General features: G+C 41.5%; 1 protein-coding gene across 2 annotated transcripts in view; it reads right to left on the bottom strand.

Annotated features, from left to right (window-relative positions):
• The window catches only part of LOC137377501 (mastermind-like protein 2), a 381,717-nt gene that overhangs the window by 50,288 nt on the left and 303,495 nt on the right, over nucleotides 1-27,934 (bottom strand). For both annotated transcript variants that reach the window (XM_068047166.1, XM_068047165.1), the window contains exon 2: nucleotides 10,620-12,032. In XM_068047166.1, coding sequence (XP_067903267.1) covers nucleotides 10,620-12,032 — 1,413 coding nt within the window. The remainder of the gene's footprint in view (nucleotides 1-10,619; nucleotides 12,033-27,934) is intronic.

Below are 27,934 nucleotides of genomic sequence, written 5' to 3' on the forward strand. Positions count from 1 at the left end.
TGGGCTGAACAGCCTAAACCTGCACCTATTTCTTCTGTTCTTAAGTTGCAAATCCCTGGAATCTAGCTACAGCTGGTGGTGCTGCAGTTTTCACTGATTCCCCTTCATAGTAAAACAAGGTGCTCAGGATAGCGAGGAGCCACTGTACAAGCCACCAGAGAGAGAGACAGTTCCACTCATCCACACAACAGCCTCTCATTGTTTTGCATCAGAGTTGCATTTGTCAGTGAGAATGAGCAGAGACACAAATGTGTCTTTTAAAAAAGTGTGAAAAAATACATTGGATCAACACAACCTAATTCTTGGCTTCCCTTCAGGGCAGAAGGCTCCAAACCCTATATTAAAATGCACACCTTCTTCACTATTGGCTTAAAAGCCAAGACTGTGGGCCCCAAATACTTTCATAAGTTCGCAGTGTCTTTTTGACACTATGAAGTCTGCAAAACTGCCAAAGCAAAGGGAAAAAGGTGTGACTTTAAAAATCTGGCATTCCATTGAAATAAACAAGGAGTGGGTCTCTGGTGACATTAGTTTTTTTTCTGCACGAAGACATAAAATACAGCTGTCACAGACTGGACTCCGTGATGAAAGAAACAGGACAGTAGTTTTAATTTTAAAAGGGTGGATTTTTGCATTATTACATCAAGCATATTGCTATACCTGTTCACACCTCATGTAGGGATATTATTGTAGGATATAAATTAAAGATGCACACTAAAGGCAACATACAACAACTTACATTTATGTAGCACTTTTAATGTAGTAAAATGTCCTAAAGTGCTTCACAGGAGCCATTACCAAAGGGAAAAAAAACACTGAATCAGAAGACATTAGAACAGGTGACTTAAAAACTTGATCAATGATGCACATTTTAAAGAGCATTTTAAAAAGGAAGAGAGGTAAACAGGTTTAGGGAAGGAAATCTAAATCTAGGGGCTGAGACAATTGAAGGTACAGGCACCAATGGTGAAGCAAAGGAAGTCAGTAGTGCACAAGAGGCCAGAATTGGAGGAGTGGAGAGTTCTCAGAGGATAGTAGGGCTGGAGGAGGTTACACAGGTAAGGAAAAGGCAAGACCACGAAGGGATTTGAACACAAAGTTGAGAATTTTAAACTTGAGGTGCTGGTGAACTGGGATCAATGTAGGCCAGCGAGCACTAGGGGCATGAGTGAATGGGACTTGGTGCGAGTTAGGATACAGGCTGCAGAGTTTTGAATGATCTCAAGTTAATGAAGGATGGAAGATGGGAGGCCAGTCAGGAGAGCATTGAAATAGTTAAGTCTGGAGGTAAACAAAGCATGGATGAGGGTTTCAGCAGCAGATGGGCTGAAGCAGGAATAGAGACAAGTGATTTTATAGAAGTGAAAGTAGGCAGTCTCGATGATGGAGGGGACTTAGAGTTGGAAGTTCAGCTCGGATTCTGAGGTTGGGAACACTCTGGTTCAATGCAAGACACTGGCCAGGATCCAGAGGAACAATAATGCCACAGGCTGGAATAGTGGGTTCAATATTCGACGCTGCTGAGCTCCTGATCTGAGCTGCATCCCTGTGGGGGTACCTGACTTCTGCAAGGAGGAACAGAATTAAAAAGGAAGGGCACAGCTACACTGCTGTCCAGTCAGCTGAAAAATAAAATAAACTGAGGCCTGTAACAGGTTTGTCATGAACCTCCTCAGCACAGTGCTGAACCCTGCAGAATTTGGGCAGAGAGGAAAAAAAGAGAAATGGAGACATTTTGTACCTGCAGGACACCCAGACTCTAATCACCCTCCCTCCGCCACACACACACAATGCAGCACATTTGTATTTGCATTAGTGAAAACACCGCAACCCAGGATCCAAGACTGACACCATTTAGAAATCGCTCCCACAGGAATCTGTCAAACTAGTTCGATATCACGTGGGCAAAGTATTGCAAGGTGCTATTAATGGGCATAATTGTGGCATAACATTGATTTTAAATTACTGATACAAAAGAATACACACACTTACTCAAACACCAACTCCCCACAATTCTCTCAACATCAATTTATAAATTACCACATGGAGAAGACAAAATAAAACGTAAACACATTTTTTCAAATTTAATACCGAACTGCACAATAAAAGTGGAATCCTTGTCTCCTGTTGTTTTGAAGCCGGGCTCCATCCTTTCAGGAAATACATTCTTTATGTAAAGCCATGCTGTCTAACTGCTCTTTCCATTCTAACATTTTAAAGAGACGACCATCACTGCGCAATATTTTTCTTGTAAAACTTTACAGGAAAAGCCCTCTCCAACAAGCCCAACTTGCTGACTCTCTGGGTAGGGATTTTCCTTTATGGATTTTCACCGACAGACAATGCCTGCTTGGACCATGTTCCGCAGGTTGCGAAACTACACACTGAACCTCTGTGATGCTAAAATACATATTTACCCAGATTCCTGCAGATTCCGAGCGCCTAATTAGCAAAACAGAAGGAATCCAAACCACAACTGTCTCATTCTGGGACTCGTCAGAATCAATTACAAGCTTTTAACCTGGCTTTATTATTATTATTTCCCACCCTCTCGGTACGAAACATTACCACTTTGCTCAACACAGTCCCTTCCGCCAGAGAGCTCGGCTCGGCGGGTGCATTCCATTTTTTGTTCTGCATTGCCGCGATCCGAACATCTGCCAATTATATAAAGTCTAGAATTGTGCAACTCTTTCACGCAAAGAGAAACACAAAGGGGCTTCTATGCGAATGTTACACAGCTGCAGAGGCCTTACACTGCTTTACACTGAGTGCAATCCGAGCCACAGGGGAGCTAGATCATTCACTATAAATGAGAAAGGAGGGGACTGCGTAATTCCAGTTTTAAGTATCCTCTGCAGGGAATGGCAGCAGTGAATTGTGCTGCAGTTTACAGTGCTTTACTCAATGCTCCTGCCTGTGATCAGACATGAATAGTTTATCTATACAGATTAGCCTGCTCCCGCCAGGCTAATTGTCTGTTTGGACAGCATTGGATGTACAGATTGGCTTTTTCTGAAACGGCAGGTCTGAATGGGGAGGAGAAAAAGTCACAATTGTCAACATCTGGGAAATGTTGCAGGAGAGAGATTCTTCATCGGTATCAGTAGGGCAAATTGTAAACCCATTTGAACACATGGTTGTTTTATCTGAGATAGCGAATCAGACTAGGTACCATTTAAAAATGAAATTAATGACTTGCCACTCCAATTTATTTGGCAGGCCCGCACACTTGCTCAGAAATATTGATTGAGGAAACAATTTTTTTTTTTTTAAAATAGGCAAAAAAAATGGATTTGACACTTCTGCCTTTTTCACTCCTGCAATGCTCAATGAGAAACAGAAACATCCAATGAGAATCAAGATAGAAGCACTGCCTCTTTTAAATGGGTAATCAAGCTATGGTAACATTGCCTCCTTAAAGGCAGATCTACTGAAACTAAATGACCTGGCATCAAGGTTTTACTATACTGACATTGAGCCCAGTCATTGCTCCTTCACTCAATAGTCAGTGAAAAATCTGGAGACATATTGGTACACAATACAAGAAATGCAAGCAGAGAGCTTGGAGATTAACTTCCCTGGTCCAGGATTGTATCTTGGGTGTTACTGATGTTTCGTTTATTGTAGTTGTAACATTTTACAGTATAACTATTATAAAAGCAGAAAGGGGGAATTTTTTTCTTTAAACAAAAAAGCAAAATCTATGATTTCTTTGTGTTGTTGAAAAGCACAATCACAACACAATGCACTCCCTATCCCCTCTATGTTCCAGTACAGTAACTGAATCCACTACAACATGCACGAGCCCACCTCTGTGCCTTCTGAGCCCCAATTAGCCTTTACCAGTTGTAGCAAAGCTACTGCCTCCAGGCACCCTCCAATGCCCCCAGTATCCCAGAGAATACCAGGAATTGATAAACGTGCCCCAAGCATGGAACACAATAGATGTTACTTTCTTAGTGAATTAAAATTCTGCATTTCAAAAAGACAGACATAGTTCTGATGTGGTTTAGATGAAAAGGTTTTGCACACTGATCCAGCACAAATGTGCAGTGTGTAAAATGACTTTCTATTCCACTGGAAAAAAGTGAATGGAAATAGAATTTGACTAATATATACTGGGACTGTACCGACGGTTATCAATCAAGAGATTAAAGTGTTTAACTACATTTGCAGGCCTATTCCAGATTTCTCCCCTAAAAGGGAACCTTCTATTAATGAAAGTCCTGTGGGATTTGTGGTGAAATCCTATACCCCCACAGAACAACATTGAGAGCTTTACCCTCACACATATATTCATGTTTCTAGTCAATCTTTAATGGCAGCAGAGTGATGCAGAAGCATCTAAAACTGATGAGTTTTTAAAAATTGAATACCAAATACATGTTGTGAGATGAGCACAGTTGAATATGTTTGGCGTTTAAGAAAATTGACAATACTATTGTACCAAAGAAAAATAAGGAATGAAAAGGGCACAATGTATTTTGAGGAAGTGCGAGTTTTAGACAGCGTATGGTGTTCATTGACTCGGCAGGAAGAAACAAACTTCATGTTGTAAGGGACACGGTGAAGGAAGTCATTCTGAAACCCCAGCGTTTGACAATTATCATAACAAATCTATTGCTTTGCCTGCTAAAAATGGAGACTTCTTTCACTGACTTCCAGTAAAGCAACTAAAACGTACAGCCCTGTCCATTTACTAATGAAGATTAGATTATACCACATGTCCCAACGAGGTGAAGTTGGGTCATTAAAAGCTGGAGTGATTAATATTTAAACTCAGATTCATCCTCAGTTTTCTGGGTACACAAAGGTCTTATACAGCCTTATGAAACTGTGTCTGTTTTGCAGCCTATTCACAAATGGAGGTTTCATGAGCAAGAGAAGTTTCTGTTTACAATAACTACCATTTCCCCACCCACCTACACAGAATTTCTCCAAAAAGCCCAACTTCAGTTCTGAGTCTATCAGCTGAAGAATGACTGGGAAATTGAAAGTGAACTTTATATTTTTTTTTTAAAAAAGGAAACTTACTTTCATTCCAAGTACTGCTGACTTTTAGACTGTGGTACAAAAACACTGTTTATTTCAATGTGCTTGCAGATATCTCCTGTCCTTTAGAGAAACACTTTCCATATACAAACCAATTTTCTTCCATTAAATAAGCAATCCAACTAAGAATTTTCAGTTGCTTAAAAAATGTAGCAGAAATGGAAGAAAAAAAAAACTTTTGATCTGCATATTTCTGGGAGTTTGCCAGCTTGTATCTCATTTCACTTTGATGTGGCTTTGACTTGCTACAGGTTAATCAGACACATCATTGCAGTAAAAGTGCTGTCCTGTTGGAATATTTCTGGGACTTGTCCTACCAGCTACTAACTTGGGATTCGGTCATAAGTGTCTAAAATTAGAATTCTTGTTTTGCTCTTTTAAATTACACAGAAAAATGCATTCGACTATTTCTTTAGCAAAAACAGCTACACATTTTCAATCCACTCAAGCATGGGGAATTGATATACACAGCTTTCTTCCTCTACCCTCCCCCCTTAAGCTAAATCAGATTTCCCAGGCAGTATGTGACACGGCGATGGATACAATAGGTTCACTGGCATGTGCAGTACTCCAAGTTCTCAGCTCAAATCTGCCTGATGTGGAGGTCAGATGAAAGGACTGATTTTTTGGTTGTGGAAAATGTGACTTCTTGCAGAACACTGAAAAATTATTATATTTGAAAGGATTTCCTCATCACCTTTTGTCTTCCTACTGATAAACTTTCTCCTCTTTCAGCATCGTGTCACTATTGTTACTTCCCACAATTATCAAAGATAGTGCAAGTGAGAGAAAGAGTAAAAAAAAGTAAAAGAATGAAGGAGGAAGGAGAGAGTGTAAAAGGGGAAGAAAGTTAGAAGAGAAAAATTGAGAGAGGAGAGAGAATGGGGAGGGGGGGGGGGGGAAGATATGGATGAATGAATTGAAGATTTTTTTTGAGTTTTCAACAACACGGCTGTTCTGTGGCCTGGTCAGCAGGAGGCAGCGCAACATAGAAGGTGGTGGAAGGATTGGCAATTTTCTCATCTTGCTCCTCCCCCACACCAGATACCCCACAAGATAGCTTGGCCGAGAGCTCCTGAATCTTACTGCACATCAAGCCTGCAGGTCACGGTGTCAGCTACCATCAATACTCTGGCTGATGTACTGCTGCAAAACAACAGGCTCCAAACATGACTTACCCAGTCTGCTCACAGGAGCTTTCTTTTTGGTATAAAGCATCCCATGGCACCAGCACTTTAGAATAAACCAATGTCAGAATGCATGACATTCTCCAGTTTTATTAGAGTTTGAAGCTGTTGCTTGGGGGAGGTGAGGTGCGGTGAGGACTGTTTTATGAATGCTAAAACAAAGCTTAAATTTTCCTTTAGAAAACAGGTAAATTCAAAGCTACTACTTAAGCCAAAAGATTCGACAAAGTTTTCCAATTCTGCTGAGTGACGGTCCTTTTATTATCAATACATAGGATAAGTGCAGCGCCTTGGGGCAGTACAACTCTGCATGAAAACCAACCAAATGACCACTAAAAAAAGTCACTGCTAACACCAGTGAGAAAACAAGAAGCCAAACCTCCAGCTCATTGCTTTAAGACAGCACTGATTCATCATCCTTTATGCGCCTATTCAAAGGCACTCAATTAGCTGCAGGGGCTACTGCAGTAGTTCAGAAGCTGCATACACCCTCAAAAGCTCACAGCCTGGCATTATTGTCACAGTCCTTTGAAATCAAATCCAGCTTTTTTTTCCTCTGTCTCTAGCTCTGTCTCTTCCTCCCAACTCACTCCCTCCGTGTCAGTCTGGCTGTCTCTCCCTATCTATCTCTCTCTCTCCTCCCCCGCACGTTTACTCCATAGTCCCAAATATTCCAATAATCAGTTATAAAATCAAGGGGAGTGTGGGGGCAGAATTCCATTTTAATTTGAACATCCTCGACACGGTTTGACATTCCTTAAAAGCCTAAAAGGAAGCAAGAATATTTTGAACATAAGCTCACTCGCTCTCTACTGCCAGACAATAGAGGTCTCTGCGGCTAAAAAAAAAGTTCTTAGTTACCTCAGAGAAATGGTACACTTGCTTTTTAAACGTGTAGATTAAAAGCCAGGCATCAACCACTGTTAGGACTACTCTGGTCACAGTCAAAAATCACTTATACAAGCATATTTGTATTAAAATAAAAATGCTCATCTTTCCATTCACGGAACTAACAAGAACACACACACAAAAAGAAAGTTTCAGGACCCATATACAACAGCTGCTAGCTGTGTTTCCACTGCCTGCTACACAGATCAGATTTCATGGCTTTTTTGTTCCCTCTCCAGCTGGCTACTTTCCACATACCTTCGCCCACAAAACTCTGCCTCGCTGTGAACTTTAACCTCTCTACTGGTCTGCTTGAGTCATTCCCAGAAAAAGAAAACTCGCCGCCCAAGCATTGAGGACAAGAAGAAAATCTCAATGCTTAACAGTCATTTCCTAGACCCCCGTACGACCCAGTTTGGGATCTGCATTCCATACATGTATACTGCTTTGCCCTTTCATTCATTGTGGCTTTCTGGAGATTGCACTTAATTTTTGGTAAGAAGGTTATTAATTGATTTTGAGAGAGTGAACATGCAATATTATTTGGAAAGCAATGGGTACGACCATAATTTATTCCTATTTTTGTAATATTAGCCATTTATGAAAGTAGCCTTCTGGCTGAGACAGATAGTAGAGAAAAAAGAAAAGATAGATTTGCATTTATTTTGCATCTTTCACTAACCCAGGGCATCCAAAAGTACTTTACAGCCAATTACTTACTTCTGAAGTGACTTCTGTCACTGTTGTAATGTAGGAAATAGGGCAGTCAATTTGCACACAAGGTCCCATTAACAGATGGAACATGGGATCAGGAAAAGACCATTCAGCCCTTTAAGTCTGTTGTGTTATTTAATTAGATATGGCTAATTTGTTTCTTAACCCCAACTATCAGCCTTTGTTCTGTAACCCTTAATACCCTTGCCTCACATGTATCCATCAATTTCCGTTTTGAAAATGTCAACTGAACTTGCTCAGCAGCTTTGAGGGAAGACCGTTCCAGATTTTTACGAGCGTTTTTGTGAAGAAGTGCTTCCTGACATCCCCTCGAACGCCTAGCTCTAATTTTAAGTTTTAACCCCCTTAGATTACAGGATGATATAGATGTGCTGGTAAGATGGGCAGAGCGGTGGCAAATGGAATTTAATCCTGAGAAGTGTGAGGTGATGCATTTTGGGAGGACTAACAAGGCAAGGGAATATACAATGGATGGTCGGACCCTAGAAAGTACAGAGGGTCAGAGGGACCTTGGTGTACATGTCCATAGATCACTGAAGACAGCAGCACAGGTAGATAAGGTGGTTAGGAAGGCATATGGGATACTTGCCTTTATTAGCTGTGGCATAGAATATAAGAGCAGGGAGGTTATGTTGGAGCTGTATAAAATGCTAGTTAGGCCACAGCTGGAGTACTGTGTACAGTTCTGGTCACCACACTACAGGAAGGATGTGATTGCACTGGAGAGGGTACAGAGGAGATTCACCAGGATGTTGCCTGGGATGGAGCATTTCAGTTATGAAGAGAGACTGGATAGGCTAGGGTTGTTTTCCTGAGGGGACTTGATTGAGGTATACAAAATTATGAGGGGCATTGATAGATTAGTTAGGAAGAAACTTTTTCCCTTAGCGGAGATGTCAATAACCAGGGGGCATAGATTTAAGGTAAGGGGCAGGAGCATTAGAGGGGATTTGAGGAAAAATATTTTCACCCAGAGGGTGGCTGGAATCTGGAATGCACTGCCTGAAGGGGTGGTAGAGGCAGGAACCCTCACAACATTTAAGTATTTAGATGAGCACTTGAAACGCCATAGCATACAAGGCTACGGGCCAAGTGTTGGAAAATGGGATCAGAATAGCTAGGCGCTTGATGGCCGGCATGGACACGTTTGGCCGAAGGGCCTATTTCTGTGCTGTATAACTCTATGACTCTTTCTCTGTAGAGGAAATAGTTTCTCTCGATTTACCCTATCAACTCCTTTGAACAAGTTAAAATACCTCAGTTGGATCACCTCTTAAACTCCAACGTGCAAGGAAAGACAAGCTCAAGTATGCAACGGTCTTCACAATGTTACCCTTTTATCCCTGGTGAAGTTGCTTGAGGCATAAATATTAGTCAGGACACCAGACAGAATTCCCCTACTCTTCAAAATAGTGCCATGGGATCTTTTATGTCCAGTCAAGAGGGAAGAATGGGCCTTGGTTTTAATATCTCATCCAAAAAATGGCACCTCTAAGAGGGCAGCACACTCTCAGTACTGCACTGGAGTGTCAGCCTGGAATACATGCGCCAGACTTTGGAGTGAGACTCATACCCACAACCTTATCTCAGAAATGAGAGTGCTACCACTGAGCCAGGCTGCTTGAGAGGGACACAAGGTCTGGTTCCCATTTTGACCATAACTTTACAATGATCAGTGTCGCCAGTTCTAAGCCAGCCTGCTAAACAGAAATCCACAGTGCTCTTCAATAGGCAAGTGTTTGTGAATTTCAAAAAGTACCAAGATTGTCTACTTCGTCTGGCACATTTCAAGGAACACTGCCTGTCAGTCAATTAAAAGGCTTCTGTCATCAAGACTCCTAAATTTGCAAGTCAGATATTCCTGAATGGGACAGTGGTACAGTTATTTCTACAGAACTTTAACAGCAATATCACACTGAAGTACTGTTCAAACATGTCAAAGAGAATATTAGTCAAAAGAATTGCTGTTTGCCAGCTCCTTGGATGGTGTTGTCACTTTAAACTGCTCGAAGTTATATTCACTTCACTTCTAACTTCACCTCAATGGAATCAATTCTTTAGAAACAGCAAAAGTGATCACAGAGCAAACCAATGCCTGGACAGTCCTGATCTCCAGCTAAAAAGGAGCCTTAATGGAGGCTAGTGGTCTTGTGGGGAAGAGGCAGGCAGTGTACATTAGGTGATGAGGTTAGTGCAGAGAGAGAAAATTCACTAAAAAGTGTATGTGCTGGCACCAGGAAACATTTTGAATCCATTTAATAAAAATTGATTGCTCTATTTAAATATCTCTTTGCCAAACCATAGTCATCAGCAATGCCTAGCTCGCAAGCGCTAAAAACACTTGCTTTGTGATCTAGAAATGGCTCACAACAAAATTCACACCTTATGGCTGCTGGATCAGGAGGAACATTCTCTTCCCACCCCATGACTTGCAAGCCAAAAATTCCTGTCAGAAACACGGGGCACTTTAGAGAATTAAAGCTCTCCAGCAAACCACAATTTTAATGGCACATACATTCTGGAAAAACATTTTCATGCAAGGCTTTTCAATAAAGATTGCATGTTCATGTTGCAATAAAATATAAAAAGGCTCATAATTCTGAAGTCATATATTTAAATGGCTGTCTTGTAAGTGTAGGAATTTCTGTCTTATGAGCCAAAAATTCTAGAGGACTATTCACCTTTGATTGGTTCAAAAAGGCACAAACATGAAAATAATTCACATGTAGCATTTTATTTTTTAAATAATTTTACCTGCGATTGCTGAAGGCTGCCCTGCAGTCTCAGTTGCTGCATTCGGAGTTTGTTTCGAAATTGCAACTGCAGAGGGGTTGGCTGCTGAGTGGGCCCGGGCTGCTGAGGTTGCTGCACTGCCGAGGTTGGTTGCTGCATGTAATGCACCACTGAGGGCTGACTCTGACCCCCAGCCACTTGAGGCATCTTCTGAGTGGATAGATCGGGGTCAAAATGCGACAGCGGCTTGGTGTTGCTAAACGAAAGCTGCTCTGATGGCATGGAGTTCTCGTTCACGGGACCCTGGCTCAAACCAGCTTGCTGCTGCACCATCATGGTGATGCGGTTGGGCTGGCTGGAGGGTGCTTTATTGTAAAGGTAACTTTGCATGGCGGTGGCTGGGTTGTTTGAGGGAGGAATGTTGGGCAGCATTGCATTTGGAGGGCTGAATGGCTGCTGATGCAGTGAAGGACTAGGAAGTTTGTCTGGTTGGTAGGGTGGGGAAGGTCCAGAGGAAGGAACTGGGGGCCAGTTTGCTGCCTGGCCCTGCTGTGGGTGTGACTGTTGGGAAACTGAGCGCTGGTGCTGGCTAGCTGCTATCTTCTTTAGCTGCTGTGCATGTGACAGTTCATGCCAATTGGTCCCAACTCGGTTGGCACCAGTGCCTGACAACAAAGGTGGCTGAGCCTGGCTCGGAGCTTGGTTCTGAGATGAAGACATGGGCAATGGCATTGGATTGGGTGGAGCCGGTAATGGATATGATGTACCTGTAGAGGGGGGCCTCCGCTGAGGAGACCCCCCAGGTGCCTGATTGTAATTAGGAGAAAATTCTCGGTTTGGTATGGGATTCTCCAAGTGTGAAGCTGCTTGAGGAGATGGCTTCCGAGTGCTGCTCTGATTTGTTTGTACAAGACCCAGGTTCAGAGGGTCACTCCTGTTGGTCAAAATGTCAAGTTCATTGAGGGGAGGATTGGGCATATTTGTTAATTCCTCCAACAGATCCTCCAAGTCCTGATCCATTGTTTGCATATTGTTGACTCCTTTGGAGTCAAATGAGAACATGTGTCCATCCCCCACATTTGGTTTCATCTCTGCACTGGATGTCACAGCAAATTGTGAGCTAATGTCATTCCCATTTGCTTGGTTACTACCCATGAGGCCTGCATTGGTGCCTGGCGCTACACATCCCAAAGATGGCCCCATGGAGGCAGGAGTCTGCAGGCCCTGGCTGCGGTGCCCAATTGGCAGTGAGGAGTTTTGCACATCTGGCCGAAGGACATTGGAGGTGTCGCCCTGACCCATCGGAAGACTGACATCATCAAGACAGATCCTTTTAACCTCGCCTGAAAATGTGCCATCACAAAGTTCATTGATTTTGTCATGATTGGCGGGTGAGCCATTACTTTCCAATTTTCTCTTTATTGATCCTTGCAGCTGAAAAAAAAAGAAAAGGATGCGTTGAGGTTAGGTCAGCTTCTGAGGACAACAAACGCACATCACGGTCAAAAAGATCCTTCACTGCTCATCTCCAGTACAGATACAAAACTGATCAAAGAGTAATCTGCAAGGATTCATTATGCCTTATTCTCAGATTAAATTCTTTATCAGTGCATGTCTGTCACTTCAGTCTAACAATATACTAAACATTCTATGCAGTAAGGGAATGCTGTTTTATAAATTCAGGAAGCAAATTCAGCTGAATAGCCTTAAATCCTTGACTTTTGAGACAAAGTACACATTTATTAGACAATCTGTACTGGATGATGTGGACACAAAAAGAATTCATGCATACACAGAGCGAATAATTGCTATTAAAAACGGGTCATACCTAACGTAATCTCAAATGCAAAGTCTATTATTGGTAAAGAACCAGGTCAATACTTCACTGATAAAATGGATAACAAGGGAAACAGCACCTAAAAACTGAATTTCACACAGCAAGTTGTTAGAGCATGGAATGTCTTGCCACACAGTGTTGTTGAGATTAACCTATCTTTTAAAGGGGAGAATAGATAAACATTTGGAGCGAGCAAGATACAGAACAGAGCAGGGCAGTGGGATTAGATTTGGAGCAAAGAGGCAGCAAGGACACAAGTGGCCAAATGGCCTCCATCTGTTCTGTAAACACCTGTAGTTCCGTGTAATCACAATACAATCACAGACACTTTCAGGAATGTTAGGGTTCATTTACACGACCACTGTAAAGTCAGTGTGAAGTGCTATCACAATGCAGCCTGAATCCAGAGTTTGAGCTCAACATGACACTGGTGCGAGTCTCAGAGGAGGAACTCTCGCTCCAAGCCATGTCAGCCCTTAAATCGAATTTGCACGACACCGGTTTAGCTGATAGAAGTAACTGGAGTTAAGAGTTTAGTACAAAGTGTAAATACACTAGTATTTTATATCTATGTTTGTGACTGATTACTGTCTGCATAGTTGCCTTCTCTCTCACATCCTATGTCCCTACTGGCATTGGTGAATATTAAAGCAAAAAAGGAAACACACAGTCTTACACATTTATATAGAGACAGGAGCAAATATTTTTCCCCTCTGCTCTCTCAGTTGATTCTCCATCCTCAATTATAAAAAGGACAGGCAACCAACAACTACTACTTCCATTTAGATAGCACCATTAACGGAGGCATGGGGCAAAACTGTTTATTACAGTCTGGAATGCACTTCCTGAAAGAGCAGTGGGAGCAGATTCCATCGTAACTTTTCGAAGCAATTTGGATAAATACTTGAAAAGGAGAAATTTGTAGGGCTGTGGGGAAAGAGCAGGGGGAGTGAAACTAATTGGATAGAAATTTCAAAGAGCTAGCACAGACACAATAGGCCAAATGGCCTCCTTCAGTACTGTTTGATTCTACCTTTAAAGATAGAAGAGCATCCCAAAGTACCTGAACCAATTGCTCACTCTGTTAGTACTACTCTAACTGGCTTCAGGAGCATGCAAGCAAAGCCCTGGTCAGCTTGGCTTTGAGAAGCACCTCACCTCTGCTCAGCACCTACCACAGTCAACCTGGCAAAGATTAGCATCCCACCAGGCGAGGAACTGTCATGACTACAAATACCACCAATTTGTTGCACAGAGCATGTTGGAGTATAAACATTTGATTATCAGTTTTAATTTTCACATTCATTTTAAAACCAAACCTGTCCTGGCAGTGCACTTACCTTAACTCCAATTACTACCATCAACTAAAAGGTCTCCTTGGAGCAGAAAACTATTCTGCAACCTGAAATATTTCCAATCACTGCAAGTCCAAACAATCTCTTATGATCATAAATGCCTAGACTTGAAAGTGCCATTTTTAAATGTTTTAAAAACCGCACGGGATTTTCCTTTTGACTAGGTAGAAAGAGAGAAATGATTACACAACTGGGCATTTGCAACTGGCACTTCCTTTGCAGTGGCTTGTTGAACAGGATGCTCCTGGAGGTTTTTGCAATGCATTTGGGTGGCTTTCTCTGGGATCTTACATGGAATTACATAGAATGAACAGCATAGAAACAATCCATTCAGCCCATTTATGCTGCACACTGACCCTCCTTCACCCGACTTCATCAAACTCCATCAGCATTTCCTTCTATTTCTTTCTTCAAGTATTTATCTGGCTTCCCCCTTAAATGCATCTATGCTATTCTCCTCAACTAATCCTTGTGGTAGCAAGTTCCACATTCTAACCACTCTCTGAATAAAGAGGTTTCTCCTTCATTTGTTCTTGGATTTATTAGCCATTATTTTGTGTTTATGATCCCTAGTTTTGAACATCCACATAAGTGAAAACATCGGGGGGAATTTTATGGAGGCGAGGGGTCTCGGCCACCAACTGGAGAGCTGGTCAGAGACTCGTGTTGCCTCCTTTGGAAAAGGCCGGCCATATTATGAAGTACTCAGGCACTTGAGAGGCCACTGACGGGCCTATCCCAGGATCAGGACCCCGGGGGTGGGAAGTCCCAACCACTGAGAGCTGCTGGCCAATCAGAGGCCAGTAGCTCTCGCTCAGCAGCACCACCGTGGAGGTGGTGGCTGCTGCTGGAACAGCACCCACCAGAGGCCCATGATTGCAGAGCGACACAGGTCAGAGGTACATGATGGTGGGAGGAGTTTCATGGGGTGGGGGTCATGGGGGAGGTGGGTGTAGAGGGGTTGGCAGCATGGGCAGGGTTGTGGCTCTCAATGAACCCCCCCCCCCCCACTTCCCAATGTCAGATCCCTCATTCAGACACTGAGTGCCTTTGAACAAGGATTCCTCCCGGAAGACCACAAGCAGCCCTGCACGGGTTTGCATAGCGTGCTCCACGTGTGGTAACAGGCCCACCAGCGGCAGTGGGAAGCAGCCCTTAATGGAGGCTTAATTGCCCCTTAAGGGCCTCAATTGGAAGGCCTTCCTGCCACAGACTTAATCGGGATGGAGGCAGGACGGTGACGGGGTCCCCACCATCCCAGCTGATTAAATGCCTTCCCCACCTCCAAACTTGCCACGGGGGAAGAACATAAAATGCTGACCATCATCTCTACATTTACCCATCACACCTCTTCAAAATTTTAAAGACTCCATATTAGGTCACCCTCAGCCCTTACTTTCCTAGAAGGGAAAAAAAAAAGTCCCCGCTTGTTCTGTCTATCCCGATAGGTATAATCTCAGAGTTCTGGTATAATTCTTGTAAATCTTTTTTACATCTTCTCCAGTGCCTCCTATATCCTTTTGTTAATATGGAGACCAGAGCTGTGTACAGTATATTATGGAAATGTGTTTATTAAAGACAGTACAAATTTTGTGCTTACATTGAACATGATCATTGGATAAACAGTATTAGGGTAGGGAGGAAAATAACTCTCATTAAGCTAGTCAGTACTATTATTTCGAATTAGGAGTTATAATAATGTGCACGAGTAATATTGTTACATTAAAAATAGCAAACCAACCATAGATTATACTCTTTTGCAACAGTGTTCCTACAGTTGAGAGAGTAACGCAGTTCTCTTAAATTTGGCGGCCCCCACCATCTTCTCTCCCTCCCTTTATCCCAGGCTGACATGAAGGCCCCATTTCAGGCCTTTCAACAACATTTTGCAACCGACTGCTCAGAGCTGTACAAGAATGGCCAGGGGACAGACCCACTAATTTTCACTTCCTCCCTGTGGGAAAGCACCTCATACGTCGATCAACAAAGATCGAAAACTGTGAGGAAAATCCGCATCATAATTTAACAAAATAATTAGCGGTGGACGGCCATACAGCCCATCTAATTCCTGCATCCAGAGAGATCCCAATGTTACCCCCATTGTAGTATCCAATTGTTTCTTAAATGTTTCCAGAGTTTATGTCGTCATTACTCTATCCGGAGTTAACCCACACTTTGAGCACTCTTTGTATAAAAAAGTATTTCCTGATACCAATCCTAAAATTATTTACTAGTTTGCACCCCTTTTATTCCTAGTGTTTACTCTTTAATTTAATGTGATATTCTTGGTTAACTTTTTCTATGTCCTGAACAATCTTATATACTTCCAAAAGATCACTTCTCAGAGCCCCCTTTCTTGACGAAAAGAGCCTATTCTCCAATCCTTCCTTGTACCTCAGACAATTGATATAAGGGATCGGTCTCCTGGCTCTTCACTACCCTGCCTCCAGAACTTGAATCTCTTATTTCTTGGCAGCCAGACAGGATGCAGTATTCAGGGTGCGGTGCAGTCACTATCTCTTCCGACTAGTGTTCTACTGTTTTGACTTTGTAATTCAACATCCTGGATATGTACTTAAAAGAGGATTGCAGGGTTATGGGGGGAGAAAGCTAGGATGTAGAACTAAGTTGAGCAGCTCTTTCAAAGAGCTGGCACAGGCACGATGGGCCAAATGGTGATGTTGATTGAGGGATAAATATTGGCCAAGACACTAGGAAAACTCCCCTGCTCTTCTTGGAATAGTGCCATGTAATCTTTTACATCCACTTGAGAGGGCAGACAGGGACTCAGTTTAATATCTTGTCCTAAAGTCAGCACCTCAGATAGTGCAGCACTCCCTCAGTACTGCACTGGAACAACAGCCTTGTATTTTGTGCTCAGATCCTGGAGTGGGACTTGAACCCACAACCTTCTGACTCAGAGGCAAGAGTGTGACCAACTGAGCCATGGCTGACTAAAACCAATAAGATCCTATCATGGATCCAGTCACAATCTCTTCATGTCCTGATTTGATCTCTCGTCTTTTTTTAGTCAAATTATAAATGACCAGATCAACAGCAGGCATGATGCACAAAACAGCACGATGTCAGTCTGGCTTGGCTGATTGGGCTGCTAGACTTGGGAGTCAGCTATCTGGTATGAAGTGTGGGCTGGTTGGTGTGCACTGTACATGGTCTGCCAGTATGGTCTGCTAAGGTTTCTTCCTGGGACAAGCAACATTGGCTGATCGGTGGACTCCAGCACCATGGAATAAAAGCAGCCAAAAGATGCTTATTGCACGTCACTTATCCCTGATCTATGATAAGTAGTTGAGCTGGGTGTACATAGAATTAACATAACAAAAATTACAGACACCAGGTCAAACTGAAGTCTTGTCTATGAAGACAAGCTTCCATCCAGTGTACAACTCTTGCTTCCAAAAAGTCTGCATTCATTTGTTGTACACGTTACCATGACAACAAATTGCTCCCTGCACCAGCTTTTTTTTAAAATTACAAAAACACTCTCATCCTTTGGTGCTCGCACTAAACCAGGCAAATTCTTGGCTGCATCTGTGCTTACATTATTTGGACCAGGGCTTTGCAGCATGCGAGGTTTTGTGAAGTTCCACAGAACTGTTATTTAATCCATTTTTCATGTAATTGGCCAGTTTCAATGAAAAAAAAAACATTCTCTATTTTACTTTCCAACAAGATCCAACTTGGTTTGCCATATTTTTAACTCATTGCTTTAATTAAATTGTATAAATTAATCATACCGTGTTAATGTCTTTAAATTAAATTGGTTTAACTTAGTTCTTATTTTCAATGGATTATTTGGTATATATTTTCTTTGGCTTAATTTTAGACTTCTGGCCCTTTTAAGAGCCTCTGGGAACATTTTTTTTTTTAAACTTGCACATATACTTCTGATTTTAAGCATTTCCTTCGAAGTTCTGCCAACTGTTTTTTTCAATGTTGATGGCTAAGTGCTGACTAAGTTGGCTGACTGCAGGTTTCCAAAGCTTTAAACTTACATTGTGCAGTGGGAGGGAGATTAAAATATTGCTTAATCAATAAACGAGAGCAACATTTTTGTTTTTAAGACGACCATTGCTACAAAACATGTAACCTTTCTGTGGCCTTGCTTCAAAACAAAAACAAGTGTTCCCCCAAAGTGTGAACCAAAATATATTCCACATGTGCACATTTTTCCAATGCTGGAACATATGTCTGGTGTGCCACTGTTGGAATACTTGGAAGTACCGCCCAGTCAGCCACTTGTGGCTGGCTGGCAGTTACTCACTTCTTCCAGGCTTGTCTCTCTCTTCTTCACATCTCACTCTCTCCCATCCTCACTCCACCCTATTGCCCCGTGTCTGGTGCTCCATCCTGCTGACTGTTCTCTATTCTGGTTGCACTTGATAAAGTTGTCTGATGTGGGTACCTGTATTCATGCACTCAGCCCTGAATGAGCTGGATAGCTGATTGCTGCCATCAGTACTGATGGCAGCAGTTTCCTAACTATTCATCTCTGTGCCAAATTAGGATACCATCAGACTCATAAAACTGGCATCACATTGGCCATGACTCAGTTGGTAGCACTCTTGCCTTGAGTCAGAAGGTTCAAGTTCCCCTCCATGGGCTGGATTTTCCCTCCAGAGGTAGGAAACAGAGGCCCCAGAGGAAAACAAACAAAAGCACACACTCACTTGTGATTTTCCCCAAAGTGACCAATTGAGGGCCAGAGGGCAGATTCACTGTCCAATTAAAGATGGTGGGCAGCCTCTCAAAGCTGGAGGGCCCGAGGCTTTCCAGCTAGAAAAGAGCAGCAGGCTGCAATGGAAGGTAAGTAAGGAGAGAGGGAGCTTCAAGATGGAGGTGCCCTCTGTCCAACTTTTTGAAATCTTTAGTATTCAGTGCTTGGAGCACTGGCTCCCCAGTCCGCCGCAGGGTGCCTGCCTCCAGGTACCGAAACTGGCCCCCATCGCCTGTGGGAACTTGGAAGCATAATTTCATCCGTACTCTTTAAGCATTCGTTAGGTTATTTTGTCCATCAGCACTAGAAAATGCAACATTTTTACTGTTTGTGGCTGTAACTATTAATTAAAAGAAACCAGATGCTAACGGAACGTTAGAAGGTCTATGCATTCCTGTTTAAATCTCGGTCATAAAACATACGATAACACATCCAATATAGATTTTCCAATTAAAAAGCAAATGATTTCCATAATACTGCACTGCTTCAGGGAATACACACCAACCCTGTACACAGTAACTCTGCACCACTCATAGCGACATAAGCAGATGCATACAAGTATGAATGTAGGCAATATCACATATTCCTTTACTTAAAAACTGGATTGTCAACCAGAAGTTCCCAGGAAAATTGGATGGTCTATGCCCCAGCCACGGGACCACTGACATTTCACTCACTAGTTTCCTCAGTTCTCTGCCATGCCACAAGATGAAACATTTTATAGACGTCCTGCTATAAAAGACACAAGCATGGTGGAGAACAGCAACCGTTAAATATTCCACAGCCTGGACCATCTAAACTGTCTGATTGAAGGAAAAAGCATGGAAAGAGGTTTTGAAAATGGAGTCCATCCCTGCCTCTTCTGTTTCAGTTCAAAAGACTCTCTGTCAAAATGGAGAACTCAAATCCTTTTTCAGTGATGGAAGATCATAAACATGGCCTGGATTTTACAGATAGGGACTTGATAAGCAAAAGGAGGAGATCACGTTCTCAAAGTTTCCACAATTTGTTCTTATTTTCAGCAACACACTTTGAAAATAATTTTATGCTGGAGATAGATACATCGGACAGTGTTCAATAGCTCTTGCAAGTTAACAGCATGAAGCCCCGAGACCTGAGGAAGTTTTTGTTAAAGATTTGGTTGCGGAGATTTTTTTGGGCATTGGGCAGAGCTGCGACTTTGCAGGTGAAAGATGATCAAGATTACATAGGAAACCATGGGCCTGGTTTGGGTACGTCAGGACCTTTTATTTTAAAGCCTTATATAGATTATGAAAAACACAGTTTCAGTGTAGATAGATTGATTGAGCACAAGGAAAAGTACTGCTTTATGCTGGACGGATGGATAAGGGAACCAAATGAAGTCAGGACTTGCTATGTGTTGACAGGTGACTCTTCAGTGTGTAAAAGCTTCCTCGCCTCAATCAGCTCCCTAATCACAGGTCTGATTTCTGGCAGTCATATGGGGCAGATCCAAATCAATTCATGGAACAAAACCAGTGTGCTATTTTATAGTGGCCACCAGGTACTGGACTTCCCAGTATCCAACTGGGAAATATTCCATGTTAAGTATATGCAGCAATCTGCAGTTGTGGTCACATATTATTTGTCTTAAAATACGCAAAAAAATTAAACAAAACATTTTACTAAAATATATTTTATGCAGATTGCTGGGCACTCATTTCAGTTTTAAAAGATTATGAAATTTCTTTGTATTCAGTGAATAAAAGAAAGTTAACCATAATAATGTTCTCCAAAAGGCTCTTTGTAGTCTTATTGGAGCTCTAGCCTGGATTGTTCTATGCAACTCAGACCACCAGAATGGCTGGCAGGTACTGCACTAGGGCTTTCAAACTGTGCGTTATGAAAAGATTATCCCATCTAAAGTTCTTGGAACATCTGGTGTTTCACAGGAGAACCATGAAGTAAATCATAATGCACCCTAAATCCCCAAACATTAAGCAGGTCATTAATCTATTATTAGTTCATGCTAAAAAAGTGCCACAGGAAAAAAGTGATTGGAGTACATTTCAAAGCCAGTGACACACAACATTTGCTCTTCTTTCTTTGCAGTTTTGTTTTTCTGCAGTTTCTTTTTAAAAATTAAAGCTGCACTGTGATCAGCCTTTGTTTAAATCCACTAATACTGATGATCTATAAAAGGCGCTGCATGTCCCATGTTGTGCTGTGAACCCTTGATTCTCATCCCCAGTTAACTGTGCTGTTATGGAACAGCAGCGAATACTGTCATGCTATGCAATCCATTTAAAAATTCATTAGGTTTTTTTTGCTCGCCACATTCTATATGCAAATAATCTTAAACAAATTTATATGCCAGAGAGCCCGGTTTGCTGTCCGTCTTTGTTTCGCATATTTAAAATGACTGCATTCTACCTCCACGATGAAGAGAAGAAAAATAACTTTTAACTATTTTCCATTTGAGAAAGATATCATTTCTGTTCTCCAATAGAAAAACCAGACTTGCTTCATGCCTGTGTGTTGGGCTGAAGAGATGCTTTCTCTTGTATCTTCCAGCCACAAGTGAGTAGCCCATTGCTTGTTGGGTTACTATGGTGGAATATTGCTTTATGGCATTTGCACACCTCACCTCAGTGGGGGCTTAACTTATCCCATCAAGCACATCTCTAGTCAGAGCACCAAGGAACACCAAGTACTGTTAATATTAAACCATGCAGAACAGGGATTGGCCAGCCCAATGCTTTACATTCACCCTTATTTCTTTGGGAGCTGGACTGGAGCCCATATATCCTGACAGGATGCATTTCTCCTCTCTCAGATAGCTGATAAGAGGCCTAACTGAAGAAAGATTAATCAGTTTTGACTCAATTCCTCATGATCAGAGATCTGTAGCAAAAGACTGACTAAAACCAAATTGTATTGTAGGACCTCACTCACAATCCAGAATGATGCCTAATGTGGGGAAGGTATGGTGAAGTGGGAATGGGAGAAGGTGTAGATTGCTCATCTTAAGGCAAGGTTAAGATACATTGTTGAGGCTGTGAGGAGCAAGCTTTATTTTGCAGTAAGCTGGTGTAGTCACATTTGGGCGTGTTTGATACTGATCTTTGACAAAGTGTGTATGTCGGTGTGCTTCTGTGTAAGGATGCTTGCCGCTGACCTCGAAGAGATCAGTCCACAAAGATCTAGTGATGTCTGGTGGGGTTTTCCCTTTTCCCAATTACTGTTTAAATCTGGCGTCAATTTAAGGGATGTTTTAGTGTGCAGCAGCAGTGATGTCAGCAAGCAGGTATGCAGCCAATCAAATTGAAGTAATCACATACAGCAAACTAGGAAGTTAAAAACACTCAATATCCTTCACTTTTAATTTACATTTTCAGATAATGAAATAAATGTATTACTATCTTTATTTTAGAAAATATCTTAATATTTTAACTGTCCATCTAACTTCATAATTACTGTTAAACACCCTCACTGGCCCTGAAAATCTAATTTTATACTTGTGGAATGTCAAAATTATCCACAATGATAAAATTTTACTTATTTTTAAAAATGTAAATTTTACCCCTTCAAACAGCTGTTTGAAGGGGTAAAATTAACATTTTTAAAAATAAGTAAAATTTTATCATTGTGGATAATTTTGACATTCCACAAGTATAAAATTAGATTTTCAGGGCCAGTTAGGGTGTTTAACAGTAATTACGAAGTTAGACAAACAGTTAAAATCCCAGTAACACCTCATTCAACAAGGTGTAACTTTTTCCAGAGTTTTTACAGCAAGACCTAAAAATGTTAGAGTCGAAGTTCTCATCAAAGCATGATTGCAAACACTGAAGTCTGTGGGAACCATTACAGCACACCATCTGGAGGAGCACAGACTCACTGACAGCAAATTCTGGTATTTCTGCGTATGTCAGACTGCAGAAGGTGCTGTCAGTTCCAGTGGAGTAATGATGGTGAGCCCTAACAATTTCACCGTCATTATAACTGCAAACTCTAGGCCAACAGATTCATGACGGATGCTTTAAGGGCATTTGACAAACTTAACAGTGCAAATCATGCACGTGGCCCCTAAAAGATAGGCTGATTTGCCAATCCAACCACAAATAAAATGTGCCTTGAAGAGAAACCTTGGCTGTTCAGTTTGCCAGATTAAGGTGTGATCAATGAAGAGGCAACACAGAAAGAGGTCAGCAGGTTTTCATCACAATGGATAGAGGGATGCGTGAAGCAGGAGATGCAAAATGCAACTGAGAGTGCTGTATGCAACACTAAATACACAAGTGGTCAACTGCTAAATTTCCAATGTGAATGAGGGCATTTAATTTTCGAAGGAGGACACACGATTCTGAGCTCGAGTTCCACAGTGGTCTAAAGCTGGGATTTCATCAAGTGTATTTCTAGTGCTTCAAGTACAGACTGATAGAATTCTCCCACAAGAGACATCCAAGTTATGCCATTTATAATGCAATTACTCCACGGCTTCCTTCTATAAATTTATCGAGGTCCTGAGGTATATCAATAAATAACAAACTGGAGTAAGAGGTCAGAAAGGTTCGCATAATACCAGACAAACAACTATTAATATTGTCCCTTGGATGGGATTTGGTAGCCTGAGCAGGGTGCACAATTCATCATCTTTTTACTAAATTTCAAGGATGCCATTCTAGTCACAGAATGTCAAGAACAACCTCCGAGTAACGTTAGAATACAGTCTCCATGATCTCACCCAAAAGTGGAAAAACCTGAACAAATGAACTATGATCCATCGAATATTCCCTATTTCTGCTGATAGGGTCCTTTATATAAATTCAATATTAAGAATGCTACTGGTAAAAACTAGGGTTTAAACATTTAGAACTATTGTATGTGAAACTCATGTGGGTCATAGATCATGGATCAAAACTCTTTCCACTCAGCCTACTTTTATTCAACTTAACAAAAATCCTTCAAACAAGATCCCTTTCATTTCAAATCCTCAGGTATTTTGGTATCAAAACAATTTTGTTTTTAAATATGCACCATTTCTGGCTTTATTCCACATAGGCAATTACCAGTCACTCATGTTGCAGCTATAGTTTTACCACAATGATATAGTCTTCCGATCTCATCATCTGTTCTGGTAGTGCTACATACTTGCAAACATTTTGATTATATTACCGAATATATGGCGATGATTTGGCATTTACAGAGATACATGTATTAGGTTTGTTAATCTGGCAGCTTGACTTCTCCAGAAAAATGGCCAATTGCAACTGTGGTCAGATTTTTGAGTCATGACTGTATATGCTTCCATTTCCTGTCAGTCTAATTCACCTCCTGCCTTTTATTAATATTCTTGCAAAGGGAGAAACACCACCCACTTCTTTTTTCCAAAGACGCACAGTAACTGGGTTATTGTGTTCATCTTTTACTTTACTTTGATTCTCCAGTTATATGCTATTAATGTGTAAAATTAAATTAATTTTAATTTTATGGTTGTCAGTTGGTTGCACTCTCAACGGACTCTGAAAGTTGTGGGTTCAAATCCCACTCCAGAGATTTGAGCACATAATCGATGCAGACATTTCAGTGCAGTACTGAGGGAACGTCAGAGATGCTGTCTTTCGGTTAAGATGTTAAACCAAAGCCCCATCTGCCCCTCAGGTGGATGTAAATGGTCCCACGTCACTAGTTGGAAGAAGAGCAGCGGATTTTGCCTGTGTTTTGGCCAATATTTACCCCTCAACCAATGTCATAAAAAAATCTGGTCATTATCACATTGTTGTTTGTGAGACCTGGCTGTGTGAAAAACTGGCTGCTGCATTTCCTACAACAGTGACTACACTTTAAAAAAAAAAATGCTTAATTGGCTGTAATCCTGTTTTGGGACATCTTAAAGAGCACGATATAAATACAAGTCTTTCTTTTAAACCTAATTTATCAATAAAACGCCATGTAGAACTGAACTCCTGCAGGACCTACAAGAAAACAGAATATCCCAGATATAAATACCACTCACAAAGTTACAATTGGAAGTTAGATCCATGTACTCTTGCCAAGCAGTGTCCTGATTGTAAGACACATGACTTAGGACTTACAGCATTGCCATCACACTGTTTTCTTGCTCAAGTGTTTTTAGTGTGGGTGTACTGGTCATGCAGGGTGGATTGCTTGGTTCAAGATCTGGAGATGAGGCACCTCAGAACTGTGCAGCGCTGAGCAGTAAATTATTATGCAATTAGCTATGGAGCAGTGAACTTCACATGGAGACCCAATTGAGGCTTAGCTGCTTCAAGGGAGCAAACAATGTTTAAGTGGAATAACTTCCAAGTATGGCATTTAGAAGGTGGAACTATAAATATTGTTATCTGAAAGGCAAGCTGCTTTCAGATCTCTGGTACAGTGATGCAATGTAGTGCATTAAAGGATGTGAGAGAGGATATTGTGCACAAGGTCTAGTGGATAACTGTGATTTTCAAAACACAAGCACTCACTCAGTTATGGTCCCAGCCAATTTACAGAAAGCAGGTTGAGAAGTGGGGGCTTACAGAAAATGAAATCAGTCAGAGTGCTGTCGCAGAGTTCACAAGCAAAGCAGACGCAAGTGTTGGCAGCATCACTAGTGATTTTCTATAAATTCACTATTACTCTTAACATTTATGTTGCTGATATCACATATCCAGCTCTTAGTGATAATGAAAGTTTCTTGACAGATTAAATGACAATGTGGGATAACTTGGTGCAATAGGAATGTCACTGGGTTTACACCTCCAGTTGTTCATTTTGGGTTGCTCTACTCCCCTGCTCTTTCAGAAGGGGATTGGAGTAGAAGCCATAAGCAGGAAGCAGTATTGGGAGAGATGAAGAGTAGTAAAATGGAGAGAAGGATGGAGCATTACTGGGAGCTTAGGAACCAGATGCAAATAGCTAAGGTGCAACAAAATAATCCTAACATCTAGACAGGCCCTCCAAAGAGGAATGAACTTGCATTTATGTAGTGCTTTTCATGACTCAAAGCATTTTACTTTTGAATGAAAAGCTGTCACAGTTGAACAAGTAGCACACAAGCCTGATGAAAGACAGGTAAAAACTCACGTGTGGTACAGATACCATCTCACAACCAAAGGATATAAATCTTATTACTTGTACGAGGTAACAGAATGCATCTTAATTTAGAGGCCACACATATAGAAAAATGGGATTTTATCCCCAAGTAGTAAATTTTGCATTCTGTAATAAGATACCTGTCTTGCAAAGCCCTTGCATCTGGGACCGTAGTGGTTTGTCTAGATTGCTGTTATGCTGGCTAAAAGGATACACCAAAAGGAGCATGCAGCTAACTAACAAACCTCAACACCAAAGTCAGGAGGCTCTTAAATCAGGAAACCTCTCTCAGCTACTCCTACACAAGACTGTTAAGTATGGATTTAGCTGCATCCAAACTTTTGGATGAAACCCTTACTAAAGCTGCTGCATGCTATTCCTCATCTTGAAAACTACTTGTTAGTTTCTCAAATTCAAAGCCACCTAGCCGGTGGCCTCCAGGTTGAGTTAGAAGGGCCATTGGGTAATTAAATAGAGGATTGCAATCTCATGTGTCAGCTTCTGTATGAAATGTGCACATTGCATTCTTGGCACTTTGGCATCAATGGACAGTCAGATGGAATCGACCATCTCTCTAATCACTCATTCCCCTCCCTCCCATTTTTCACTGAAGATATTTAAAAAATCCAATTAAGTACAGCAATCAAGCTCCACTGATTAATTTCAAAAAGAGTACGAGTAAAAGAGAGAAGACAGAAAGAACAGCTTCTTTCAAAAGGAATAAATGATTTGGGAATGCTGCATGTATGATGCAAAGAAAATCCAAATGAACAAAAGAATTAAAACTTTTGCAGAAATAAAGACTACATAATGAATTTAATTTACTCTGTTTATGAGCTAAATCAAATGATTAATCTCTGTGTAGCTGAACATAGATTGTCATCTGTTAGTATCCCAAAATTATACTTGGTGATAATATCCCTTGACATTTTGATTTATTGAGGAAGTAGCTCTGAACCTAATACATTATCTCAATATGACAGAATGAATTATGATGCAAAGTAAGCTGTTGTTATTCAATCTACATTGTAGTAAAATTACAAAGTGGGTACACGGGCAGACATTTACAAGCCTGTTCTGATGGGCAGCAAACCTGGAGTAGACCAGCCCCACCCACACCTACCAAGCACTCCCTCCCCACCCCCACCACCCCCCCCCCCCAATTCTTTTCCCGTTTCTCATGTATCATTTGTTGGTAGGTTGACATTATTACTGAAACCAGTATTTTATTACCTTAATAAGTTGCAGTAATGAGCTGACTGCAGCACAATTCTTTGTAATGAACTCATTTCTATAGTGTGCTTAATGTAGTAAACCATCCTTTAGCCCTTCACAGGAGTGTTATCAAAGCAAAATTTGACCCCATGCCACATAAAGCGATAATAGGACAGGTGATCAAAGGTTTGGTCACAGGAGGTAGGGTTTTAAGGAGCATCTTAAAAAGGAGAGAGAGAGAGGTGGAGGGGTTTAGGGAGGGAATTCCAGAGCTTAGGGCTTAGGCAGCCGAAGGCACGGCCGCCAAAGGTGGAGCAATTAAAATTGTGGATGCGCAAGACGCAAGAATTGGAAGAGTGCAGCGACCATGGAGTTTTGTATGGCTGGAGAAGGAGAGAGAGAGAGAGAGATCAGGAAAGGCGAGGCCATGGAGAGATTTGAAAACAAGGAAAAGAATGTTAAAATTGAGGCTTTGCCAGACCACTGTAGGTTAGCGAGCACAGGGGTAAAGAATGAAGTCTGATCTATCAGTGTTTCAAAACTGAAAGCTAACCAAACTTCTGTGTGCGAGACCAAGGTGAATCTGCTATCTACATCTCATCAGATTAAATGAAAAAAAATGAATAAATCTAATTCACATGCAAACTACAATCAAATGGGAAACAATTCTGTGCATCCATAGCTAATGTCTTAAGCCCTGTTCAAGTTAAAACCATAAGCATCACATTATTGTAGTCTCTACCATGTCGCTTCTCAAAAGTTGTTCTTCACAAAACTGACTGGGCGCATTAGGTTCTGACAGCAGTTCAACTTACTCAGATTGCACTTCCAAGAATTGCTTCTTTTAAATGTTAACTGTGCTGGGTTACTGAAGAATAGATAAGCCGTGTAAAGATGGGAGATGGCAGGATTGCTTCACTATCCTCCAGTCAACAATGTGGGTACTTCCCTTACCCTCGTCATTAAGATCCCCAGTTCTAACAGTGGAAGTTACAGGGCATCTCATGTCAACAGTCCCTTGTATTACCCAGTTATCTGCCTGTAGGGATAAAATACTTCCTGTCCTGCAGGTTGTCATTGGAAGTAAAGGGAGCCGTAGTTTGATTTAGCCTGCAGATGTGGGCAG

The sequence above is a fragment of the Heterodontus francisci genome, chromosome 15 (genome assembly GCF_036365525.1).
Source record: "Heterodontus francisci isolate sHetFra1 chromosome 15, sHetFra1.hap1, whole genome shotgun sequence".
Taxonomy (NCBI): domain Eukaryota; kingdom Metazoa; phylum Chordata; class Chondrichthyes; order Heterodontiformes; family Heterodontidae; genus Heterodontus; species Heterodontus francisci.